Source organism: Arctopsyche grandis, chromosome 4 (genome assembly GCF_051622035.1).
Source record: "Arctopsyche grandis isolate Sample6627 chromosome 4, ASM5162203v2, whole genome shotgun sequence".
NCBI classification, from domain to species: Eukaryota; Metazoa; Arthropoda; class Insecta; order Trichoptera; family Hydropsychidae; genus Arctopsyche; species Arctopsyche grandis.
The window spans coordinates 31,807,082-31,832,780 of record NC_135358.1 but is presented as its reverse complement, the minus strand read 5'-3'; the positions used below and the strand labels follow the sequence as shown (position 1 = coordinate 31,832,780).

General features: G+C 32.7%; 2 protein-coding genes across 2 annotated transcripts in view; one reads left to right on the top strand and one right to left on the bottom strand.

The window, feature by feature from the left end:
* LOC143910569 (caspase-3-like) overlaps positions 1 to 25,699 on the bottom strand; it is a 427,954-nt gene that overhangs the window by 171,548 nt on the left and 230,707 nt on the right. The gene's annotated exons all lie outside the window — the stretch shown is intronic.
* Lgr1 (Leucine-rich repeat-containing G protein-coupled receptor 1) lies at positions 12,997 to 24,552 on the top strand. Its single transcript, XM_077428678.1, has 14 exons — positions 12,997 to 13,037; positions 21,153 to 21,230; positions 21,350 to 21,415; positions 21,481 to 21,549; positions 21,615 to 21,689; positions 21,772 to 21,889; positions 22,118 to 22,234; positions 22,351 to 22,490; positions 22,558 to 22,728; positions 22,798 to 23,096; positions 23,183 to 23,411; positions 23,480 to 23,669; positions 23,740 to 23,936; positions 24,002 to 24,552. The coding sequence occupies exons 1-14, from the start codon at positions 12,997 to 12,999 to the stop codon at positions 24,144 to 24,146; spliced, it is 1,935 nt and encodes a 644-aa protein (XP_077284804.1). The 3' UTR covers positions 24,147 to 24,552.

Below are 25,699 nucleotides of genomic sequence, written 5' to 3'. Positions count from 1 at the left end.
ATTGTGGTTAGAGTAAATGTTGATGTGAAATAAGCTGTCCCAATTCTTTTGTGGCGAATTCGAGTGTTATTTATTGGAATTGCTTCCGGAAAATTTTCCAATTGGAAAAATGACAGAATTTTCCTTTTCGATGGACATTGGTCGTGTATTGCTCAAGGCGTGTTTTATCATGTTTAAGTTTATATTTAAATTATGATTACAACTTCTAGGCATATTTATAGCAAAATATGCAAGCTTTTATGATCGACTTAATTTAAATTTTCGGCTGCAGTAGGAAGAAAATATTAATAAAATTTAACGATCAGTAGGAATCGCGTATTTTGTATAGGAATTTACAATGTATACATATAGTAATTGTAGGCTTATTACATTTAAATATTAGTGTAGATGCCATCAAAAATAGCTAGTTAGTAATAATAATTGAAGATTGTCTCAAGATATTTTTACAGATGAGTGTTGAACACAATAGTGACGGTGTATGTGTACTTAATCGCATCAAATGCGGGAAAACACGATTCTCCTCCCTCGCGTTACAATGGGACGACACGAACACCCCAGCACGGTCCTGGTATACTGTGAGGGATGTTATAATAGTTAGCATTTCAATTCGGACTCTATTACCTTTGTATGTGTACGATATGGTATTGTATAGGTGTACAATTAAACAAAATGGCGGCGCTAGGTTGCTTGCAGCGCCACTTGACGGTTTCGTATGCTTGGAAACATTGTATAATTTGCATATATACATTTATATAGCCATGGCTTATATATATTTATATATAGCCACAGCGAAGTGCACTGGTAGAGCTATTTTATACCAGTAGAGAGGTCGTGGGTTCAAGTCCCGGTCAAATAAGCTACTGGTGAGTATTTGTGATTATTGAAAGACAGATCGACTGTCTCCTGTTAGAATTTTTCGATTTTTCTAGCTTAATTATTGTGACGGATTCAATATATTGGCATCCTCCTTATATCACAAATTTGAGTTATAAGCATCTTGAATTTGTTGAATTCTATTTACTGCTATGTTTCAATTATTGTTAGTACCTACTTATGTACAAAAATAATCTAACCATGTGCGTCGACTTGGGGTAATTCCTGTCATGGTACATATGAGCCGTTATAACTGAAAGTAGCATAAGTCCACTTTTGTTAATTTCGAGAAATATCTCATAAAACTAGCAGCGTGGAATAGTGGTTAGCATATATGCCATCGAACATAATGGTTGCTGTGTTGCTGGTGGACAGACCTTGGTTTATGATTCCAGGTCGATTGTTTTCTATCAGAGTTGGCCAATTTACTTGTTTTAAATTTTACCGGTTCCAACAAATTGACAACCTGTATTCGTTTCTCGCAATTTTTGAGTTGTCAGCATCTCAAATTTCGCTGCATATTGTCTTATAAATGTCTTGCAAATTTTCGAATTTTTCAGTATCTCAAAACTTGATATTAAAGAAAATGCTTCGAAAATGTAAGTTAGTCAAAAATTTATCCATAGATGTCTCTATGTTGCTTTGTTAAAATTATTCTAAAAATTGTATGTTTGTAATTAGCCATAAAGGCGCATTGGGGTTTACTTGTTAGACCTTTCTGGAATATATATGTATGTAAAAATAAAATAAAATGTAATGTTTTGAGTTTAACAATATTTAATAATACTGGTGGCATAAAATACGTTTATTCTGCTTTTCCGAGATTCAGGACATATCGAATTGAAAGAATTTATAACAATTTGTGAATTAAGTCAGACAAAGTGTTCTTGAAACTGATTATTGAACTTCCACCACTTTCAAATATAACGGTTCATATGTAAAATATACATATGTAAATGTGTATTTGAATACCATGTGCCTAGACGTCATCGATACCGCCTACAACCAACGAGTATATCGCTTCCTTAGACCACACTGGTGATAAATCAACGATCTGGCTAAAATGGATATAAGAAAGTTACCCATACATCTTTTATCTTTTAAATGTGTTCGATACGGACTATTCCGCACATGGCGATCTGCCACACCGCAATCGTTCTCACCAATACGGAATATCTGGCAATCAAATTCTTGTTAATGTTATAGTTCGCGTGGATGACTCTCAGTGGGTGGAATTTTTGAGGGCCAGATATTCCGTGATCGAGATTTTAGTGACGTGTGTTAGAACAGTTCACTACATTTCAGTGTGTTAGAACAGTTCGCTACATTCTTTGAAATATTTTTTTTCTTAACTAGTCTGGGTAACTAACTGAGTACTTTTGCACGTTGAAGGTATTACATGTGTACATATGTATTATAATATCTATATTAATTTATTAGGGTGACCCTCTCCTAGGGACTTACGACACTCTCCAATAAATATATTCCCGTTTATTATTGTTATTTGAGTCCCATTTGTGCGGTCCATCGTCGTGGAAACCCACCGATATTTGGTCCCTGATGCGTAATAGTACGCCGCGAGTCGAACGCAAATATTTTAAGTTGTTGAAGTGAAAGCGAGCGGAAAAACGACACAACAATAATTATGTTCGAGGCGGGAAAACTCGAGCCATTGTCGTTCGGAGACTTAACAAACATTTTGGCGATATTTCACACTTGGGCAATTCGAAATTCTAACAAGGAAACAATGGGACGAACCTCATCGACATCTGGCGGTATTATTAAAGAAATAACTAGGAAATCTTTATGGGGTAGAGTTTACTATAGAGAGAATTATTATAATGTGTATATGTATCATATAATGGGTTGGAATGAATTTCTATAAACAAATGTGATCAATGAGCCTTAGCAGATAGTTATTGAACAAGCTGAACATTAATTACATTGAACTGATAAATTATATAGTTATGGGCTTAAGTCATTCCATCATATTCCTTTTTTAATTTTGTCAAACAAATTAGCATTCTTCAACATGTTGGTCGTTTGTTAAGCTTCATTGGAATTTAAAATAACAATACTTGCCGGTGACTTTAGCAATGCTCTTATTGATCGAATATGATTTTATTTATCTTTCAAATTGAACGCACTTATTAAACATGTTCCGCAGTTGGAAATTTTATGTGATTATTCTGCCTCTCATATTCTGGAAGATTCTGTTTTAATTTTATAAAATTGTTGACTGATTTTAGACTCTAAGGCAGTGTTCGTCACGCGAGCTACATTTGGGGGATAGTTGATTTTTTTAGTCTTATTCTATTGGTATTTTTTTTCTATAGATGCAGTTGACAGGGTTTTCAATGTAAAATATATGTATTTTAATAAACAAAAAAAAAAAATACTATGTATTGTAATAAAATAAATTAATAAAAATGTCGTTTCCTTTTCATTTTTATCGGGGGATGTTTATACCTACTTTTGTATTTAAGCTTGCATTTATAATTAACGACATTGGTCCGTCCATCCGTAATAAACATTATTTCCTGTTTTTAACTATTCGGTTCCTTTGAGAGTAATATTTTTAAATAAAATGAACATCCCTGCTGGCAGCTAAATAATGTCTTGCTTAGAGAAAAAAGAATCTTGTTAACAGTAATTGCATACAAAAACAGACTTAAGAGGGCTGTACACCCGAAACCTTAATTTTGTTACCGTTCCTTTCTTCGATATATATATTGAGTGAATGCGACAATATATATCAATATATATATTGAGTGAATGCGACAGTTGCGCTTCGACCAGATAAAACGTATTTTAAATTGACAAAATCGAGGTTTCGTATTCTACAATTTTCTCCTCCAAAACTGGACCAATTTTAAAAAAATTTCATCATCGGTATGAGAAAGATACTTTCTGTGCATCAATCGGCGTATTTTTTTAATAAGCACGCTGGACTCGTTTCGTGGGTGTAAAAAAGAGGCTATTTTATAGATGTTTGGCGGCTCCTAGCTCATATAAAAAATAATTAATCAAAAAAATAAAACGATAGATGCACCCCAATGGTGGATATCCAAAGCATATTAAAAAATAATTTCTCTAGTGCCATAATTGAGGAAGGGAGAAGTATAGTACGTTTGTATGGAAAAGGCGCTGCTGTCCAGCCCTCTTAAGGAACGGGCATAGCATAGTCACTAAAATTGTTAATCAAATATATATTGTTATTATTATTTAAAATATTGTTAAAAATGTATTATTTGAATTTTTTTAGTCTTAAAATCATGGCCACAAACTATTCAGTATTATTTGTAAAAGCGATTAGTCTACATTTGTTTACTGATGTTTTTTGAGTGTTTAAAATTAGCGAGCGCATGATAATATATCACTTGGCGTATTTCGCATATTTTCTATGTAAATTTAGCATAATACGTTTTCGGTATTCGAAAGAGGAAGTTTCAAAGCGCCATTTTGAGAAGGGATTTGAATAAATGAAGTCTCATTTGTTTTTGAAAAAAATTTAAATTATTTGTATAAATACTCTCATGAGCACTTTAATCTGTTTATTATAATTAATTGTGATGATTATTCAGAATCACTTCATGCCTATTTAGGATTTGAAGTGATCCCATGCTTGGGGTGTAACCCTCGTTAATGTTATGTGTAAAATATGGTTTTTATTACAACCCTATAATTCGACAACAACAAGGGGAGGGGTGGGGTGGTTGTGTGTAATTTAATATTCGAAATGTATTAACGTATAAGATGATTTTGTATTCGAATAATTTTGTTCATATTTATAAACAAAAAAATAAATTCAATAGAAATTTGTAGATGTAATCGAATTCTTTTAATACGAATAAGACATGCTTAAGGCGTTCGCTAGATCTCGCGTAATATTTGCCTATTTAATTGTAATAAGATTGGAGATAAGCTGGGTAAAAGGTTTCTATGGAAATTTTCAGGTGAAAAGCACATTTTTCTTTTCGTATTGCGTTTGATGTTGAGGGTCCGGCGTATTTATCTGTCCACTCAATGGTATATCAAGATATACATACAACGGTATTAAATACCAATTCAAACGAAAATTCATAAAATGTTATATCCATATACATAATAAAATCAGTCGGTATTGTTCCCTTTTTCTTTGATGATAAAATATCCATATTATTATTATTTTTCTTCAAGACGAAATCGTTTCGGGTCTTTATATACAATTGCAAAGAACTTGATTTATGTTTTTATTGCTATTATATATCTTTAAAATTTTATTCAGTTAGTATGGATGATGTAAAATATGATATTTTAAATGTCAAACTATTAATACGAGATATTAATTTAATGTACACGGTTAATTTCTTAAATTAGCACTTGCATAGAATATATTGGCACTTCTTGAATTTTTTTTTATTAAATGTCTATCTATTATATGTTTAATTCTTACGATAAATAGAGCGATATAATTGACAAAAAATAATCTGATCCTTCATACGAGCTTCACTCTAATAGAAGATATTCTTTGATATTTTGGAAGTCTTTTTAAGTCGTTTTATTTTAATAGTTATTTTCGTTCATATATGTACATATGTATGTACATATAATAATGAAATGTTAATTAATTGGCGTAATATCTATTTATATATTTTTAGCAAATCTGTAATTATAAAATACAATAAAAAAATAAAAATTATCACAACTTCAACAAAAAATGGCGAAGCTTTATTAAAAAGGGGTATTTCTTTTGGTTACGTGAAAAAATCAATAATCCTTACATAATAGACAAAATTAAATATAAATGATGAATTTATATTCATAGTACTTTTACATATGTACCCGTATGTAGGTACTCACATGTGTACATAAATTAAAAATTTAATTATGATATTTTATTAGTATTAAATATTGTGTTGTTAAATTGATGAATGTTTTATGTTTATTTATTATAATGTAAAATTTTACTTCGATTTATTTATATTTTTAATAAAATAAAAATAATAATAACACTGTTCGACAAATAACGACTTTTTTTTTGGTTCAGAGACGAGATATGACTTTTCTTATAGATCTATGCTCAGTGAACACGAATCTGGTAATAAAAAATGTTGATTGGCTCGAGATTCGTTTATTTTATCGAGGTAAGCCAGTTATCAATATAATTTTTGTTATTAATCCACAAGAATAGTCGAAATAAGATTTTTCTAAGTGGAATTTTATTTAATTCTTATATAAAGACAATTTAATATATTATCCCTATTAATTCAATTTAGATTCGTGTAAATACGAGTAAATACTAGTACGAGCTTTTAACTCGCAATTTTACCGATTTAAAATTCAGCACACTTTCAATTAACCCTTTTAAACGAAAACAAAAAATAGTGTGGCCAGAACACTATCCGAATAAACACGTTTCAATAGAAAATACTCAATATAAAATAGTATTAACAGTGGGAAAAAATCCCAAATGAAAATACGTACTTTTGACTTTTGATTTGAACTGGACGACTACTTTTTGAAAGCCTACATTTGACTACATTTGAAAGCTAAAAAAATTTTGAGACATCGACCGAACAATAAGCTTTGAGACATTGACCGAACACCACCAAGATATAGAAAAATCGGGCGATTTAAAAAACGCATATACATATCTCCGAATCTCGAGCCAATCAACATTTTTATTACCAGATTCGTGTTTACTGGGCATAGATCTATAAGAAAAGTCATATCTCATCTCTGAACCATTTTTCGTGTCGAACAGTGTAATCTTATGTATAAAACCGAAACGGTGGCTGTAATTCATTTCTAATTGAACCCAAATTACCTAAACACAATCTGCTTTGGGTCATCGACTTTAGAGAGTCTTTAATTAATATTATGTATTGGATGTATTATGAGCATTTATAAGAATTGTAAATAGGTTTTTGAGCTATTTTTCCTATTACGCTGTACATATTAACATTATAATAATATAACACTATGATTACTAACAAAATTAAATTAAAATTGTAAAATAGAAAATGATCAGTAGATCAGTAGTTATTAAAATAGATATAAGATGTATTTTGAACATAATTTAGTAATAATAAAAGCATTTAAAAATAAAAAAAAATGTCTAATTGGCTGTCCTTAAAAATCGTTTCTGATTGGCTGTATTGGTTTGTGATTGTTCGGTTGTTAAATAATATAATTTTTTTCGATTCAAATAAATTTTATAAAAAAGCAAATAAAGATTGTTTTCATTTAATTTCCATTTACCGAGCGAAGCCGAGTAGTACCACTAGTAAGGTATAATTATAGTGTAAAAATACTTTTTAAGTTACATACATCAAGATTAATTTTTGTCCATAAACTATCATGCAAGTACTGAATTTACATACGTAGATCAATTTAGATGGTAATCAAATAAACATACACTATAAATGGATAAATCCTACTTAGCTCTTATACAATTTTGCTTATGATTCAAAGACTTAAAATAACTTATTGTAAATACAAGGAGTCAACTCAAATTTTGAATATGTACTACTGACATTGGAAATCTACATATATGCAAAATTAAAAAAAAAATGTGGGTCGGTTTGAGTTGTTTAAAAATTGATCCAAGAATCCAGCTCCACCAATAGAATTGTCAAGTTAAATAAATATAAATATGTATGTTTATTTAACTTTGTCTATTGTCTATTGCGTGCGTGCGTGTAAAGTGCGTGTTAATATTCGCGAACACGCTCCGTCCCTGTTTTTCCTTTGAAATCGTATATAGTGGAAAGAGGCGCGGCATATCACTTCATTCACATGATCGGCCGCCAAAAAAAATTATCAAAAATTAATTAAATTTTAAATTATTGATTCCGTTGATCTGAATTGCGATATTTTACCTAGTGAACAATTATGTGCACACAGATCACTGGTAATAAATAAAAAAAATGTACTCACGAAAAGCGGAAAATCCTGAATGAAACGGAATATCTCCTGTGAAGAGAAGCGGCGGTCGGGGTGGAATAATTCCGGGTAAAGCTCCCAGACCAGGAAATCCGGACATTCCGGGAAATCCCGGGATCCTGTGGATGATCGGTGGTGCTTGTTGAAGTGGTAGACTTCCAGCAGCCAACTGGACCAGAGCTGCTGAAGCGGGCTTCTCTTGAAATGCATCATCGGGAGTCTTCACATCGGACAATCTTAATTGATTGTGTGCATCGTTCACGTCAAAATCTGACGAGGAATCTGTGTTCGAAACACTCTTACAACGCGTGGATTCATCTTCAACATTGGCGCACTTTAACTCTTTAACTTTCGGCTTCTCGGACTCCAAGTGTCCGTATATCCTGGCGAAGAACTCTCGTGGAGATGATGGTGTTGGTGTCACGAGTGGGGTCTTTTGGGTAGTTTGGTTGCTGATTATGGTGGCTTGTGTTTCTGGTAAGGGGTAGGCGATGGCTTTTGGTGTAATCATGGTCGAGTTTGAGGTTTAAGTTGTTATGTACATGCCACGTGCGTCGTGGATGTCACCGGGTGTCTCTGTTGTCAGGTGGTCACTGATTGAGGGCTCGTAGGATAAACTGTGAGGGCTCCTCTTCCTGCTGCCGTTTGTTTGCCCCTCCGAGTAATCCTCGACACGCCTACATTGTTATCCTTGACGCCTCGATTCTCAAACTTCTCAATTTATTTGAAAATGAATTTGTTTACTTTCCTGGTTTTATTGAATGCTATCCACTGTGGGGGTCCTATTTTAAGTTTGAATTGTTTTTATATGGTCAGCCAGCAGTATGGCTCAGTGGTAGCGTGTATATTTAGCACCAAGTGATTATTGGGTTCGAGCCCACTATACTGCTGGTCAGACTTGGGTGTTTGTGAGTCCAAGTCGATCGTTTCTTATCAGAGTTTGCCAATTTAATCTGATCATTGTTGAAACGCATCTTCCTACCTGTTTTCACAAATCTTCTGTATTATGTTTGTACAATTTGTAAAAATTTATGTAAAATATAAAAAAAAATTGTAGTCTTAAATCCATATATTTCTCAATGGACTAATTCTTTAATTAATTTAATTAATTGTTAATTTCGTGCTCTTCAGCTTCTTGAAAAATGTACAGTGATTTATGTAATAAAAATGCTGCATTGTTTGTAATTAGTTGTCCAGTAAGGCACAACGGGTTTTTCTGTCAAGCCTTCCTGGCATATATCTATGTAAAATAAAATAAAATAAAAAATATACCTGTTTTAAATTTTATTAGGTTTCGCTCCAGTATTCAGATACGGAAAAGTCAGAAAAATACCGGTGGAAAGTTGTAAAATTAGCGGTGTTGAAATTTCTGGATGTCGCACGATAGCACCACGTACGACAATGCCGCAAACGATAACGCCACGCACGACAATGCCGCTGCACGACATTGTCGCGCAAAACAAAACAAATTTAAGTTAAATTAGTTAGATAGCTAAAATTATATAAATAAATAAAAACAGAAGTTGGTTTTATTCGTTCGGCTTTATTTGATTTTTGATTAGGATTTATTTGATTTATTCGTTCTGTTCTCCAGCTACTACGTGGTAATACGTCATGCCCGTTGTTGCTGGAACAGTTGAGACTTTATGTCCCCAATAACTATTTGCGTGGTAGACATAATCATTTGATGTTTGTACTTCCTGCTCGTACAATTCTTTTTCGAATGGCTCCTATTCCAAGAGCTATTCGACTTCTTAATGAAATCGGAATGTGATATTTTCCACGTTAGTGAGCGTAAATTATCGGATATTATTCTAACCTATTTGCCTGGTAGTCTGCGCTCATCGTTGTTTTCATGATTGATTGTGATTTATGAGTGGAATTTTGAGCTACTAGCTCTTCCATTTGGGCCTCACAGACATGTTTTGTATTTGCAATTTTTCTTATTTATTGGAACTGGCTGTAGGTGCAAGGAATTCCTTATGTTATTTTATATTTGATATTTTTACGTTATCTGCTATTATTAATTGCTATTGTTTTTTTTATGATTATGTATGAATGCATTTTTATCCGTGTATATACATATGTTTATATTTATTTTTCTTTCTCTTTTTTCTTTTATAAAACATTCCCTTCTTTGTTGTTTTTTATAATTTGTAATTATTATTATTATCCGCTATTATATAGCTTATTATTTTTATGATTGTGTTAAATGTGTTGTTTGTGTATATACATATATGTTTTGTTTTTGTTATGTCTAATTTCTTTAGTTATTATTTTGTTTCTTTTCTGTTATATTTTTGACCATTGTGGTGCATTAGGAATTCCTGTAATGCTACAATGGTCCAAACTTTAAATAAATAAATAAATTAGATAACTTGGGTTTGTCGGTTTTAAAAAACGCTTAATGTTCAAAATTCGAAAACAGATTTTTAATAAATTTAATTTTAAATTATTTCACCTATGATTCCAATGTCTGATTATGAATATGTTTTAATTATTATTGGATATATAATATAATATATATAATATTATAATAAAAGGAATTTACTTTTGTCCTGCGCGGCTTTGTCGGAGTGCCAGCTCCAACTAATTCACATTATTTGTACTGTTAATTCTAATCTATTGTTTCTATTCTTAAATTGCGATTGTCAACTATGAGAGAGGGGTATGCAAAAAATTGTAATGATTGGAAAAACATTTTTGTCACAAAAGTTTAGAAACTGCTAATCTATAAGACAACTACTTACATAATATAGGTATAGCAAAACTAAGAAGTTATTCGGAATGAAGCAATTTCAACCGAAATAGAGCATGTTTCTTCAAGTGGAATGTTAGTTTTAGGAAATATGAGGTTTCCAAAACAAACATAATTATGGACTCAAAGATATCGTTAAGTAAATAAACAAGTTCGCATCGACCCAGTATGTTTGTAATAAAATTAGAATATTGAAATGAGTTGATTGAATACTTTTAACGACTGAAAATTCAGCGATTGATGAATACATATTTTTATTAAATGTTTGAGAATGACTAACGTTGGTAGTCGGGATGAGAGGCGTGGTGATGTAATTGGGCGTGGCGTGGGGCTGTAGCGGACCAACCCCGTTGTTCATGAAATTAATAAATAATTATATTTATTGTATGTTAATTTTTAATGTAAATATCATACGTATTATATGCGAAATTTCCCGACGCTGTTCGGGCGAGAGACAGTTGAAAAATAATGTAAGAAATTTAACTTTCCCAGAAAATTTTGTAGTCTACATTCTGAAGCCTAAAGATAGACAGATAGATTATGCAATAAATAATTCGTATTTTTTCAAACTGATAATATTTTTTTTACGAGTATCTTGTTCATTGCCATGGCGCTATTTGTTATGAGAATGGATTGGGTAATTTCACCCCCTAAATGAGTTTTTCCCAAAATTTACACCTACATATTTCATCGAGATTTTAGGCGAAAACACACAGCGATGAATGTGGGACGTGGGTTTTTTTTTAGATAGTTTTAAGCATATAGAATAAATGTCGCGTTCATGGGATGCGTAAAAGGTATATTCTTTTGAAAACGTCCAAAAAAAGATCCCCTGGGTGTGTTCGGTAAAATTGTATCCTTGTATTCTTCCTTGCTTGACAGTGATCGATAATGGTTTTAAGAAATGTAGGAGAACTTGTCGACGTTCCACATACCACATCCCGCGCTGTGTGATTTCGCCCTTTTAGACTTTATTCATCAAAATCGCTAGTTTTACAGGAAAAATTGCCAAATGTATACAACAATATACGTAGTCGATCCGATGTAGCGTGAGACTAGAACCAAGTATGCTGTCGCATTCGTGCAATGTATTGTAACATTGAAAGGACGTAAAATAATTTCTTTACATATTTTTTTTAATAATTTCTTATTTAACTATATAATATTACTACAATATAATTCAATGCAAGGTCTGTAATAATATTACTGTAAGTTCTGCTGTCCATAACATGACGGTGACAATTACTTTTACCGTTTAAAAAATATAAATTTCCATTAATATAAAATATATACATACGTATTCCATAAATAAATTAATAATATCAACAACTTACGTATTTTATATTGAAATTTTATTAATATAAATATTTTAAAATACGAAACACGAACTCAAAACTAACAAAAAATAAAAGACGAATTCTACCGACCGCTATACGCATGAATGTTGTATTTCTTGACCAAAATGCAATGCGAAACTGAAACGAAATGTAATTGGCCGTCCCGGGTCGAATGGGGGTGAATGCGATGGTTCGGTGATTACTGGTCACAAAGTACTCGTCACAAAGTCACTAAAATCTATATAACGGAAGATTTAGCAGCCGGAAAGTCCATCATACTAACGATAACTATCATACTAATGAGAACTTGATTGACAAATATTGTGTATTTGCGATTTTAATGGCAAAAATTGTCTTTGTGACCACCGCAATGTGACGAATAGTCCAATTACCGAATGCGATAGCATGTACATACATACATTTGAAGCCTCAAGCTAGACTAATGCGACTATAGCTCGTTTAACAGTATAGGATTTATTTTTCAAATAATACCTACAATAGTATTTACGAGTGCGTCCATATTTTTTCTTATGTATATTACGAACATCAAAATGATATTAAATAGATTTGCTACAAATTAAGGTAGCTCACACAATAGTCCATATTATGTGCGTAATGTTATTGTTTACTAATGGCCATATCCTTAAATAGCTACGCACGCAAACTCCTTTTGTAAATAAATACCTATCGTGCACTCAGGTAGACATGTTTTATTCCAAAGCGAAGCGAAACTTTATTTAACAAGGGTTTCCACGAAAGCATACTCTTCTGGTGGGTACGAAATTGGAGCATCTTTTCTTTATCCCATTCGCCTGGTTTTTATTCATGATTGCATTTGACTGGTTCTTCTTCAGGCTTAAACCATTGATGTTTGTTTGGTCAACTTGACCGTAATGTAATTATCGGCGTCTTCCAAATTTAGCACCTCGCAGTTGGAGGTGGGGTCTGGGTGTTTAGCTTGTGTCAACTGCTACTCTTAATTGATTGATTCTACTGAGCCTGCTCTGGCGATTGACTGACGCGTCTATCAGTCTGCTCCAAACATCCGTCTGGATCACAACATCACCGGAATCATTGGATACAGAGACGTCATCTGGAGATATGGAGGTGCCAAGCACCGTATCGAAACGTACGTCAACAAGGTATAGTTTTAATGTAATAACTTCCAATTTTTAAATTTGAATGAATTTATAGATCAAAGATTTCTAATATTAGTTGCAGTGGTTTTATTTCACAAAAGCGTATTTTAAAAATTCTGTTTGATATACATACATATGGTAAACATAATTATGTGCACATTGAAACTGTGTTAGTGACATTACTGTAAACACCTCAAACAACAATAATTTATTTGAAGGGAGAAAAGACACCACCTTAAATAATGCAAATTATGGAATAAAATACGCCACTGTGAGATAAAATAACTGTTAACTCGTATGTAACTTAAGATAATAAAAAAAATACTAAATTTGAATTAACTAAGGATTTGTTCAATAGAAAGTGAAAGTAACTGATGTGTTTGTATTTTTGTTTTGGACAAAATATTTAATATTTAACCCGAAATATTTTAAATCTTATAAACAATATCGGGGAGGTTTTAAAAATTAAAACCCGACGCAAAAATTTAATTTGAGTCATTGCATTTCGAAATAAACACCCATTAGAATTCGGATACATTTACGAGTAAAAAATGATGAATAATTTAAAAAATAGATATTTATCATTCATATATTTGCCGAATATACAATAGCAATTCGTTTAAGTAGTCTGCGACTATAAGTTGCCTTATAAATCTTCTGGGGTTCCCGGAGCATTTTTACTTTACTATCTATATTTTTGTATTGCAATCATTTTTGTAGGGGTGGCAATTCAGGTTATCAAGACATATTGAACTATATGTCAAATGTTAGTTATCTATGAAAAAGAAAATGGTTGCAATGCAAAAAAAGTCAAGTTCTAATCTACGGAAACTCACCTTAAACACGAATAGAAGAGAGAAAAAATAGTTTTGAATTTGAAAAATGTTTTAAAAAGTATCTTGTTATGCAATCACTAAAGATTTTAAACGAAATAAAAAATGTATAACGGAAAATCGAGAACACTTTTGGAATGTCTTGGAAAATTGATTTCTCAGCTCTTCTAAGGGGAATATATAATTAAACTTTATTTTAGATAGTATTCACTAAGTACATTGAACTTTAATCCATCTACTTCACGACAGAATTAAGATCTCTTCATTTGGTATACCTTAACTTTATTTTGAATACTTTAACACATTATCTTATACAAACTAACTTTATTAGAAAACATTCAAACAAGGTTAAAAAAATATTGATGAATAAAAAACAAGCACGGTATAAACAAATATCACAGTTAAATTAATCTAAGTAGGAAAAATACAATCCTGGTTAGAAGAAATACTGACGACTTTGTGTGATTTAGTGATTTTAAAGTGTAAATAAATAAATTCACGTGATAATAATTTTTCTCATGTGCAATACATATACGTATGGATTTGTTGAATGTGGTAATAATTTATTGAATGCAGAATACATTTAAACATATTTGTTATGATTGTACATGTGAATATGGTAAATTTTAAGTTCTATTAATAAGCACTTCAAAATTATGAAACATCGGAGTTTTTAAACATCACATTTGTATGTTGTTATAAAATAATAAAAAAGTCAGGCAATTGAAATAAATTTCAATAACAAAATCAAAACAACATAAAATCGATACTAAACTACATACATAGGTACATATTTAGATTCAGAGTGGAATTTTTTAAAATTCTCCGTCTATAAATGCCGATAAATAAGCGGCGCCGAAAATACCATCTGGTTAATATTGGCCAACAAAACTATACGTATTAAATGATAAATCAATCAACCTCAGGGACGCGGGCAAACAAGTTCAAAATCGCTCGGCGTTCACAGACGATGATACGAATGACGCACTTCCGGTTGGAAAATTTTCCACTGAAGCGGAAACGGATCGCGTTACGAACAAACACCCCCAATTGACACGGAATTATCAACGCCTGACGTTTTTAAACACGTCGTAAATACTTTGACAAACGGTGTTCAGAATTATTGATGCGATTGATTTGCAATTCTCTGTTTGTAGGTTTTTTTTTTTTTGTTTGGGATTTTGTGAAACGTTTTACGCGTGCTACTATAAATAATGGGGCAAGTGCTCTAGAGCTGTTAAATTGTTAATAATTGGCTGTAAGTGGTAAAATTGGCGACCGGTCGAGCGGTTAATTACCATCAATTATTATTATTATGACAGCCAAAATTTCATCAAGCGTTTAGAGGTGATGATGAGTGGGATTCGTTTGTGTTCACAACAAATTTGATCGTACAAATCTTTTTGAAACTATAAATTTATGTCATTTTTTACAAACCTCCTTTACGTTTCACTTACGATTACAATTCAGGAAAATATTTACCTCTTATCCGATCGTTTTTATACTTTGCCATATTGCTCATTTTGGTCATCAATATAAGTAAAGGATCTTCAGCCATTATGATAGAGATAAAATATCGTTTAAGACGCGTTCGAAGTTTGCAAATTTTAAATCTGGGTGACGTCTATGTAGTCTTTAGTTTTATACATAGATGGCGGTAGTAAAATAAAATTATTGTTATTTTTATTCAAAAACATAATTTATATATCTTATTAGAATTTAAAACAGGACCGCGATAATAAATTATCAGCTTATTATATTATTCATCCACAATGAAATTGTTAACCATTTGAATGCTGACCAACGCCGATCGGCGTTTTGCCAACAAGTCCATGGTCCTGAAAAACGCCGATAGGCGTTGTATTTTGAGCATGTACAAAGTAAACAAGAATACTAACCGTTAAGCCTTTCCAGGTAGCATTGAAAAAAAATGCATTGAACATGGGTCGTGTAATCCGTGTCAATGTTTATAAAGACTTGTTTACACCGGAATTTCTGAATTTATAACATAGCAGAATTTCTTGATGGAAGTCCCTAACTGCTGAGTATTTTAGATTGTGGCTTGTTATTTGGATTGTGAGCATTACATTTTAATAACAGTGAAGAATATGGTACTAGTTTTGGAAAAATGCATTCATAAATAGACTTCTATTGTTGATTTTATATTGTTGCAAGATATATTAGAGAGTCTAAACACACCTTTAGATTGTGAGCATTACAGCTATCTAGGGTTGTGATCTAGGGTGTGTTTGATATTTTTGCTACGATTTTTATACTTGCTTTCTAAATAATTTTAGTGAGAAATGTTGGCAACATTTTCAGCGTGGCGGGCTTTCAACAGAAAAGACGTCAGCACTCAAAGGGTTAAGGAGGCTGAGGAAAGTTACACTTATTCCTAAAATTATTGAGCTTCTCATTTTTAGCGATTTGGTGCAAGTTGCGTTCAAATTATACACAAGGAAACACAACGCGCCCACGGATACATGGTGCGCATGGAGACACACGGCGAGTTGTGTTTCTGTGCGCGTCTTGCACAAGGCATACATCTTACAGTGTCTTGGTGCGTACTTTGTGTCTTTGTGTTAATTTTGATGCAACTTTACAGAATTGGTTGCAGACATGACAGTGGAAAGTGCGTTTTGTTTATTTCTAACATGTGTGGAAATACGCTAGCTCTGTCCTTTTCGCACTTTTTATAAAATGTCAAATGAACACATGTGCTTTATCTAATAGTGCTGTCATATTCTTCTTTATTCACCCTATTGACTTCATTCCAATAGCTCTACCAGCCACCGTGTAGTGCATTGCATTCCCGCAGAGAGGTCATAGGTTCAAGTGCCGGCCAAATATGCTGCTGGATCTTGGGGTTATTAAAACATAGATCGATCTCCTGTTAGAATTTTCCAATTTATCTGCTTAATTGTTGTGATTCAGTAATAAATCGGTATCCTCCCCCCTCAGTTTCTCGCAAATTCCAGCCATTACCATCTTACATTTGTTGAATCTTATAAAATGCTACATAATGTATTTTTCACAAATTTGATTTGTATCAAAAAAAATTATGACTGTCCATATATGTCTTTATTGTATTAAATGTCCTGTTAAGTTTGAAAAACTGTTAGTACTTATGCACAAAAATAATTGAATCATCTGTGTCGCCTTGAGGTAATTCTTGTTATAGCACATACGATATATGTACTTTTGTGTGTAATTTATTTTACACTTATACATATATACCAGGAAGGCCTAACTGGTAAACCCAATGCGTCTTCCTGGCCAGAAACATTAGATACAAGTATTATTTTATTTTTATTTTTATTTTTACATCGATATATACCAGGAAGGCTTGACAGGAAGACCCCAATGCGCCTCCCTGGACAATTAATTACAAATAATGCAGCATTTTATAATTACATAAATCACTGTATTAAGAAGTTGAAGAACACAAAATAACAATTAATTAATCAATTACAGAATTAATCCATTGCGACATCTATGGATTTAAATTTTGTACATAATTTTTACAAATTGTACATACAATAAATAGAAGATTTGTGACAACAGGAAAGATGATTTTTTGACAATTTTAAGGAACCGTTTCAACAATGATCAGATACAATTGGAAAACTCTGATAAGAAACGATCGATTCGGAGTCACAGAACCCCCAAATCTAACCAGCAGTATAGTGGATCGAACCCACTGATCACTTGGTGGTAAATATATACGCTACGGTTAAGCCATACTGCTGGCTATACATGTCAATTAACATCCACAGAGACATCTATGGTTAATTTGTAAATTTGCAGCATTTTATTCAGTGAAATTCGAGATTGATGAAAACTCGAGATTTCGAGATGGGTAAGGTTGCCAAGTCATTGGAACCGTTTCAATTAAAATCAGATAAATTGGCAAAAAATTTCGACTTGGAGTCACAAATCCAAGGTCTGTCCATAAGAAACCAGTGGGATTTGAACCCGTGACCACTTTGTTCAAAGCATTATATGCAACCCACTAGTTAATGCTGCTGGTTATATATTAATAAAATAAAAATAAAATTTACCTACAAGGTTCGTCTACCAATAAGAATGTAGAACTAGGGTCTGCCTAGTGACAATTTTAAATGTATATAAATGTGTAACGTCCAATGTAAATTCACTTCTACAGTCTGTAGAAGTGATGTCTTATAAGAACATCATCGTTTTGAAACTCAGTGCGGTTTTATTTTAAGAAGGTGTGTTTATTTATATTATGATACGTTTTTATTACAACCAAGTATTGTCTGTTTATTGAATTTTTTATTACGAATGCATAAAAGCAACAACGATGATTTAAAAATGAGCGTTTGAGGTTGGCTCGCTTGGCGTGGTGAGATTATTCCGATGATAAGTTTATAGTTGATTTTTTTACGATATTGTCGAATATAAAAAGTGATGTTTACGAGCAGAAGCGATTTTTCGAAAATAGTTATTCTATTCTCGAAATTACGCTTACCTAAAAATCTTTGCGGTGGCATAAATATTATTGCACGCGTTAAGTGGGTTTTATTTGTGTTTATTTTGAACGGAAATCTATTCAACGATGCATAATAAATAATGCAAAATACATAGGATAATAATTGATCAACGATGCAAGTAGAGAGGCAGTTTATTTCCCATGATCAAGGCTAATCAAGTTACATGCAATGTGGGGATGTTCTCTTTTTTTTCTGTACTTGCTCAAGTTAAGTTGCCGTGTCAATTGCGTCAAGCTGATGAATCCACGCGCGGTTCACTCGTTTAAGTCGTGCCTCCCACATCTGATATGATTGGTTAAATTTTGATATAAGCATTTTTGAGTACATTTGTCCAAAATTTCTAAACTTGATGCTTAGTTTTCAACTTGACCTTACCCATTGCATACCACTCTTACATAATTTCAGATTTTTCATATGTCTATGTGGTTGCATTTTATGGAGTCCTACTGCAGAAGGTCAGCATCCTCGTTCAGAACTATTGGTGCGAGGACCCAATCTTCACTTTCTTACACGACATCACTTAAAGTCTTACGATGCAGATTTGCAACACCTGTAAGTATAATGAATCGCTATATAGTTTTTCATACAATAATTATTTCTTGAATTTTTCACCAAATTGCTTACTCGTCATACTACGGTTATTGCTTTGACGTTTTACCTTCATCGAAAAATTTGGCTATTTTGAAAATTTGATCCTATTTTCTACAAATTTTGTATGTTATTGACTCATTATGTGAACTCGTGCATCAATTGTGCATACATCATAATCATCATCTACGTACATACATTCACCATTCACTGCTGGATGAAGGCCATTTGTCTCTGTTTTGCGCAACTCTCATCCATCTCACCCCGTACGTTTTCCTAATTTTGTCTACCTATCTTTCCTGCGGTCTTCTTTTTGCTTTCTCTCGGGTACCATTCTAGTACTTCTTTTGTCCACCTTTCGTCCATTCTTCTAGCCACGTGGCACGCCCATTGCCATTTCAATTTCTGGACTCTATCCACCATATCCACCACCCTTGTCATACTTTTCACCCATGTATTCCTCTTCCTGTCTTTCCTCAATATACTAAGCATATGGCGTTTCATGCTTCTTCGAGTGCATTGCACTTTGTGTAGCAACTTGGCGTTCAATGTCCAAGTTTCACATCCTTACGTCATAACTGGAAAATCACATTGATATTTTTATGTGATCCACGGTATACCACATAAAAAACACGGCTTACATATAAAATACTTACGTTCCATAATTTTCAAGAGAAAATGGGAATACGTTCGATTGTGCTGGTCAGTTTGGAAAGGAGGGATAGTGGTTAATCGCTCAAGAATGTTTAATCTCGCCTGGTTTGGGTCACGTTGTAGTCACTGCGGCCAGAGTTTGCACAAAACAAGGCCGGTTGGGCTTACATACGAATAAAAAATTAAACATAATTTATCTAATTTTTTTTTAAAATAATAAAAGGTTCCTGAACGTCGTTCCAGTGCGTTAAATTACAAAAAAGCCCTGCATATTTAAAACTTAGCTCTAATTGTATATCATCACCCGTACTTATGCATTTTCCACGTATTGCATTAATTATTTAATGTATTGCACAAAACTAATCAAAGCTTCAACTATCTTTTCTAAGTTTTGCACGAATAGTATGTCGTAAAACTAGCATTTAACATTCTTCTTAAAATGCAAACTTATTATATACTATATAATTTTACTTTAATATTATATTTGATGTTCAATCTTACTGCGGAAGACTGGGCTAAAATTTATATACATATAACATATGATTCGGTAAAAGCATCCGAACTTAAATATGACACAAGTGCTTCTAATAATATGTATATGCACATTATCACTCGGAATTTGTGATTGTGCTAATTTGAAAGGCATATACATAATTGAAACACGTTTCGTAACTGGGTTTGTACGTGACGTTCTTATAATCATTATGGATGATTCAAAAGTCAAAATGCTCTCTAAAACAGTCACGTGTTTTTAAATAAAAATACGACCCAACTTGACGATTTGCATGTGAAATTCGTTTTGTTTAGCATCCTCTTACCGGGTTTGGGAATCCAAAATAGACTTATGTAATCGTTTTCGTCGATTTTCAGATCTCTTGTGGATGTTCCAGAATTACATGGAGTTGAATCCGACTGTCTGCAAGATTTGTCACTTTTGCGTTCGTTGTTAAGTATTGGGTTTATATTTTCAGTAAATAATACACATGTGCTTTTCTCATCGAGACGTTTTGTTTTCATAACTTACAGATACATTTGGAGGGCTCCCAAATTGCAAAAACTACCGTACAATCTCCTTAGACCAGCTCCTGTTCTTTTTCGGTCTTTGTAAGTTTTTAAATAAGTTGCATTATGAATTTGATAACCAGCAGAATGGACTAGTGGTTAGCATATAATGATTTGAACAAAGTGGTCACGGGTTCAAACCCCACTGGTTTCTGCAGGCCAGACTTTGGATTTGTGACTCCAGGTCGATCGTTTCCTATCAGTGTTTGCCAATTTATCTGATTTTGATTGAAACCTTCCCCATTTTCTCACAATTCTCGAGTTTTCAGAAATCTCGAATTGTTTTAAAATGCTGCAAATTTACAAATTTGACCACAGATGTCTCTGTGGGTGTTAATTGATATGCATTTACTTTGTGAGTACTTGTATTAAATGTGCAATGTTTCTGGCGAGGAAGGCGCATTGGGGGTACCTGTTAGGCCTTTCTGTTATAAATAAAAAATTAAAATATGATTTTTAAATTTCAGGAGAGTTATATACAGTGGACTGGAAGAGTTGCCTGATTTGACTGCTTTAGCTGATGAAGGACAATTAATGCACATAATGTGAATATATTTAAGATATAGTAAAATCATACACGGATTTTTCGTGAAGGTTTTTTTAAATTGTCATATAACCATTTGATATTTATTCTAAGCAGTATTTTTATATTTATTTATTGTAGAGATTTTGAGGGGAATAAATTGCAGAAGATAAAAACTCGTGGAATTCGTGTACGAGCAGATCAACTGTAATTATTATGAATCCAATAGTCATTGCTACATATATATTTAACTCATTAACGGAATTTTATAGTATTTTAGATAATAACGAGATAGAAGAAGTTGAGGATTTTGCCTTTGAAGGTTCAGAGTTGGCTGAATTGTAAGATTTTTTTTTACCATAGAATATTTATTGTTCGTTTTTTCAACTTTTACTCTCATTTTTAGAAGTTTGAAAGGCAACTATAATTTGAAGATACTTCATGAGAATAGTTTTGCGGGGATTGTAAGCATTCGAGAGTTGTAAGTGCTTCCAAATTAGAAATTGAACGGCTAGAATTCGAATGTACCCAATATGTACGGTAAAAATTTAATTTTTTTTCAGAGACGTTAGTGGTACTTCTATAACGATGCTTCCAGCAAATGGACTCTCTTCTATGGAAGTTTTGAGAGTGGAAAATGTGATTACAATGAAAACAATACCATCCATTCACGACTTTAAGGTTAATATAATTGAATATAATTAAATAGAAAATTAGAATCTATTGTAGGTGGTTAATTGGTCAGAGTTTTAATCAATTTATGTAGTTACATATTTTCTTTGATTTTTTAAATTTACTTTTTACTTTGAATCATATGAAAATTCCAGTCCAAACCGATCATTTTCTATGTACATAAAATATTTAAAATGATTTAATGAATAATTGGTGACTATAAAATTATATTTTTAGCATTTACGAGAGGCTCGATTGACCCATCACTTCCACTGTTGTGCTTTTCATTATCCGGAACTGCACAATCCTCAAAGACACGAACAGCATTTAGCATATGTTATGGAGCTTCAAAAGGTATTATTAACAATTAAAATAATATAAGAGCTAAAACTTAAAGTAGGAGTGTAAAGCAAGGCTTTCTGCCGATGCTCTGTACTTTGTTGATTAAGTTGAATAAGCCAGAAACTCAGTTGTGTTTAAGGAAAGGTGAAAGCATTCGGAAAAGAAGAAGTGCCAAGAGGATCGCCGAAAGCACGTCAACCTTAAGGACAACAACAGAGATAGACTTTCCTCCAATCAATTTGCAGGACGATTTGTTTGGACCTTGGAGGTGTGATTTCATCCCAGAAAAAGTTTGATACGATTGAGAAGATTTTAACAATTTATTTTTATTTTAGCGAATTAGTGATAGATCCTAGTGATAATGGAGAAGCTGACGAAGCCACTGAAATATACGATGACGTCGATGATTTCTACGACGATGGTGTATTTCATCAAACTCCAGCTGCAGCTCCAGCAGATAACAACGTGACTTTTCTGTGCAACAATGAAACTGAAAAATTTACAAAGTAATTTAGCATTATTTAGTTATTATTAACGAACTATGCATACATTTCAAAGGGAACTGGTTACTTTAGTTTGAACAGATGGAGAGAGGTGAAGTGTTGGCCCGAGGCAGATGCTCTGAATCCATGCGAGGATGTCCTGGGGAGTGTTGGTGCAAGAGTTATAGGTTGGGGAGCAAGTATAGCAGCGACTTTTGGCAACTTAGGAGTGGCTGCTGTGCTTTTGACGAGACCTTTAGCACCTCCTAGATTGTTGCTTCTTCTGCTTGCTGTTGCTGATTTGGCTACTGCCTTATATTTACTGTTGGTAGCAGCTGTTGACACATACACAGCAGACAACTACTTCAATTATGCTTATGATTGGCAATACGGTTCGTAAAATTTTACTAAAAGTTCAAAACAATTAAAAGGAGCACTGATTAGTGAGTCAGCTGTTTAAATTTCAACCATTTTTCAGGCTTAGGATGTCGTATCGCCGGCTTTCTAGCAGTCTGGGGTGCTCAAGCGTCTTTGTTAGCCTTGGCTGCTTTGACGTTAGAAAGGTGGTTGGCTATTACAAGGGCTATGCTTCCTCAAGGTCGACTATCTCAACGTGGAGCACGAATGATTCTTGTAGCTTCCGTTTTATACTCAATCTTAGTAGCGTCTGCTCCACTCTTTGGCGCTAGTCACTTTTCAGCAACGAGGTAAATTCAATATACTTCAAATATTTTGATTATAAACTGTCAAAAATTAAGATATTTCTTATTTATAGCATCTGCCTACCTATGAGACGTCAAAATTGGCCAGATATTTTTTATTTGAGCAGTCTTTTGTGTGGTGGTCTCTTTTGCCTATTTGCAGTCATAGGATGTTATGTCCACATCTACTTCACGCTGGCCAAAGATTCGAGTTGCTCAGCTAGATCTGGAGATGCAAGCGTTGCCAATAAAATGGCTATACTAGTATGGAAATTAGCTTTGAATAGATCATATCTAAAATATTGAGATAGATTGTAGACGTATTGAATTTTAGATCTTGATTCACATGTCGTGCTGTGTTCCTGTGGCAGTTGTTGGCTTTGGTGCTCTCATAGGTCATCCTATACTTGGTGTACATGGTGCCAAGCTTTTGCTCGTTCTCATATATCCATTGAACGCTCTTGCAGATCCGTTTTTATACGCCATACTGACTCATCAATTCCGAAAGGACTTATATCTCTTACTGGACAGGTATTTCTTAGAAAATGTGCTGTCACTTTATGTATGGTTTGGTTTATATTTGAATTTGATTTTAGGTATGGGATTTGTAGTGATCGAGCTCAACGTTATAAATTGCCTGGGGTTGTCGGAAGAAGGTCTCGTCGTCGTACTTCTAGTTCACCTAGGAATCGTCGTCCTGATGGATCACTAAGCACTGGATATGAGGACTTACTTGTTTGATAAGAAATAGTGTAAACTATGTAGCGTTGCAATTTTTTTTATTTTTTTTTTTAAGTAATAATAAAAAAAATCATGAAATCATTTAGATTTTGGAATAAATTCAAATAAAAATGATCGCATAAATGTCCTCTATGAAGACAAGCATGAACCATATTGTTTTTAAGTAGTATTTAATTTCCTTGTAATTTATTTTAAAAAGCTTAGTTTTAATAAAAAAATAAAATGACAAGTGACATCTGCCGATAAAAAATATTGATATAAAAAAATTCATAGGTGTCACTTTTAAAAATTATTTTTGCATTGCTACATTTAAGTCGATTGCATTTGTAATAATTTCAGCATTGAAAATATTTTTTGAGTTTTTTATATTAATTGTTAGCTGTTGATTGAATAAGGTGAAGCACTTAATTCGAATTTTCATAGATGTCACTTTTTACTATAGTATTATAATATGTAAACTATAAAGCATGTACCATTAAATATAAATATTTATTATATCAAAGCGTTTTTATAAGTACATATATGTAGTTTAAAAATCTTAATTAACTTGAATATATTTGTTTCCCTACAAAACACTACAATATCAATATATATCAGAAATGAATGTACCATATTGTATTATATTTGTGTACGATATTTAAAAAATAATTATTTCAATTCTATTATTTTTTTATTATATAAATAGCTATTGATAGGCTACCTAACAATTTGCTATTTGAAGTTTTGCTTGCTATTTTAATAGTACAGTCTGTTATATAAAATTTCAAACGTGTAATCATATCCATTATTTTCTTATAATTAGTCAGTTCAGCTGAGTCAGTGTAATGATTAAATCGAACAGCGAAAAAAATAATGGAGTTTTGTTCATTTGCAATAATTTTACAGTTCAAAATCGCGATTACTTTGGTGATTTTGAAATTATGTAAATATGTTGAGTAGTCATTTTGCAATACCATCTTAAAATGCATAGTTTAATAGAAGAAGGACTAAAATATAATATCTTGTATTATGTAGTTGGTCCGTTTTATGAAGACACTTAAGAAAAACGTACATATGTACATGCTATCCCTTTCACCGTCTCTCAACCAATAGAATTTTGTGTAGACAATAGAAAATTGTACGTACAAAGTGATATTGGTCAAGAGGAGGTGAAAGGGACAGCAGGTGCGTTTTTTCTAAGTATCTTCCTACAACGGACCAACTACATACATATATAATACTTCAGTCCTCCTTCTATCAAACTATGCATTTTGAGATGATATTGCGGAATGACTACTCAGTGTCATCCCACAACGGATGGACCATAAAAGCATCATGTAGGGATTGCAATTTACCGTTCAATTTCATAAACTGGTAAACGGTAAATTGATTTTCCTACTACCGGTATACCGGTATTTACGGGAAAATGAAAAAAGTTTGGGCCATAATTTAAATCTGATCACATTTATTACGATTTGGTTGGTCTGTGTTGCCAGTGAATTTATCAATATAAAATTATCACACTTGATACTGAAAATAAACAAATTCCAGGCATCCTAATCCACAATACGTCA

Excerpts from the sequence above, each read along its gene's own strand:
- Lgr1 (XM_077428678.1), top strand. The coding sequence starts at position 12,997 with ATGGAGGTGCCAAGCACCGTATCGAAACGTACGTCAACAAG. Across the intron at positions 13,038-21,152 it reads TCGAAACGTACGTCAACAAG|GAGAGTTATATACAGTGGAC; the intron begins GTATAGTTTTAA and ends TTTAAATTTCAG. Across the intron at positions 23,670-23,739 it reads CCAATAAAATGGCTATACTA|ATCTTGATTCACATGTCGTG; the intron begins GTATGGAAATTA and ends ATTGAATTTTAG.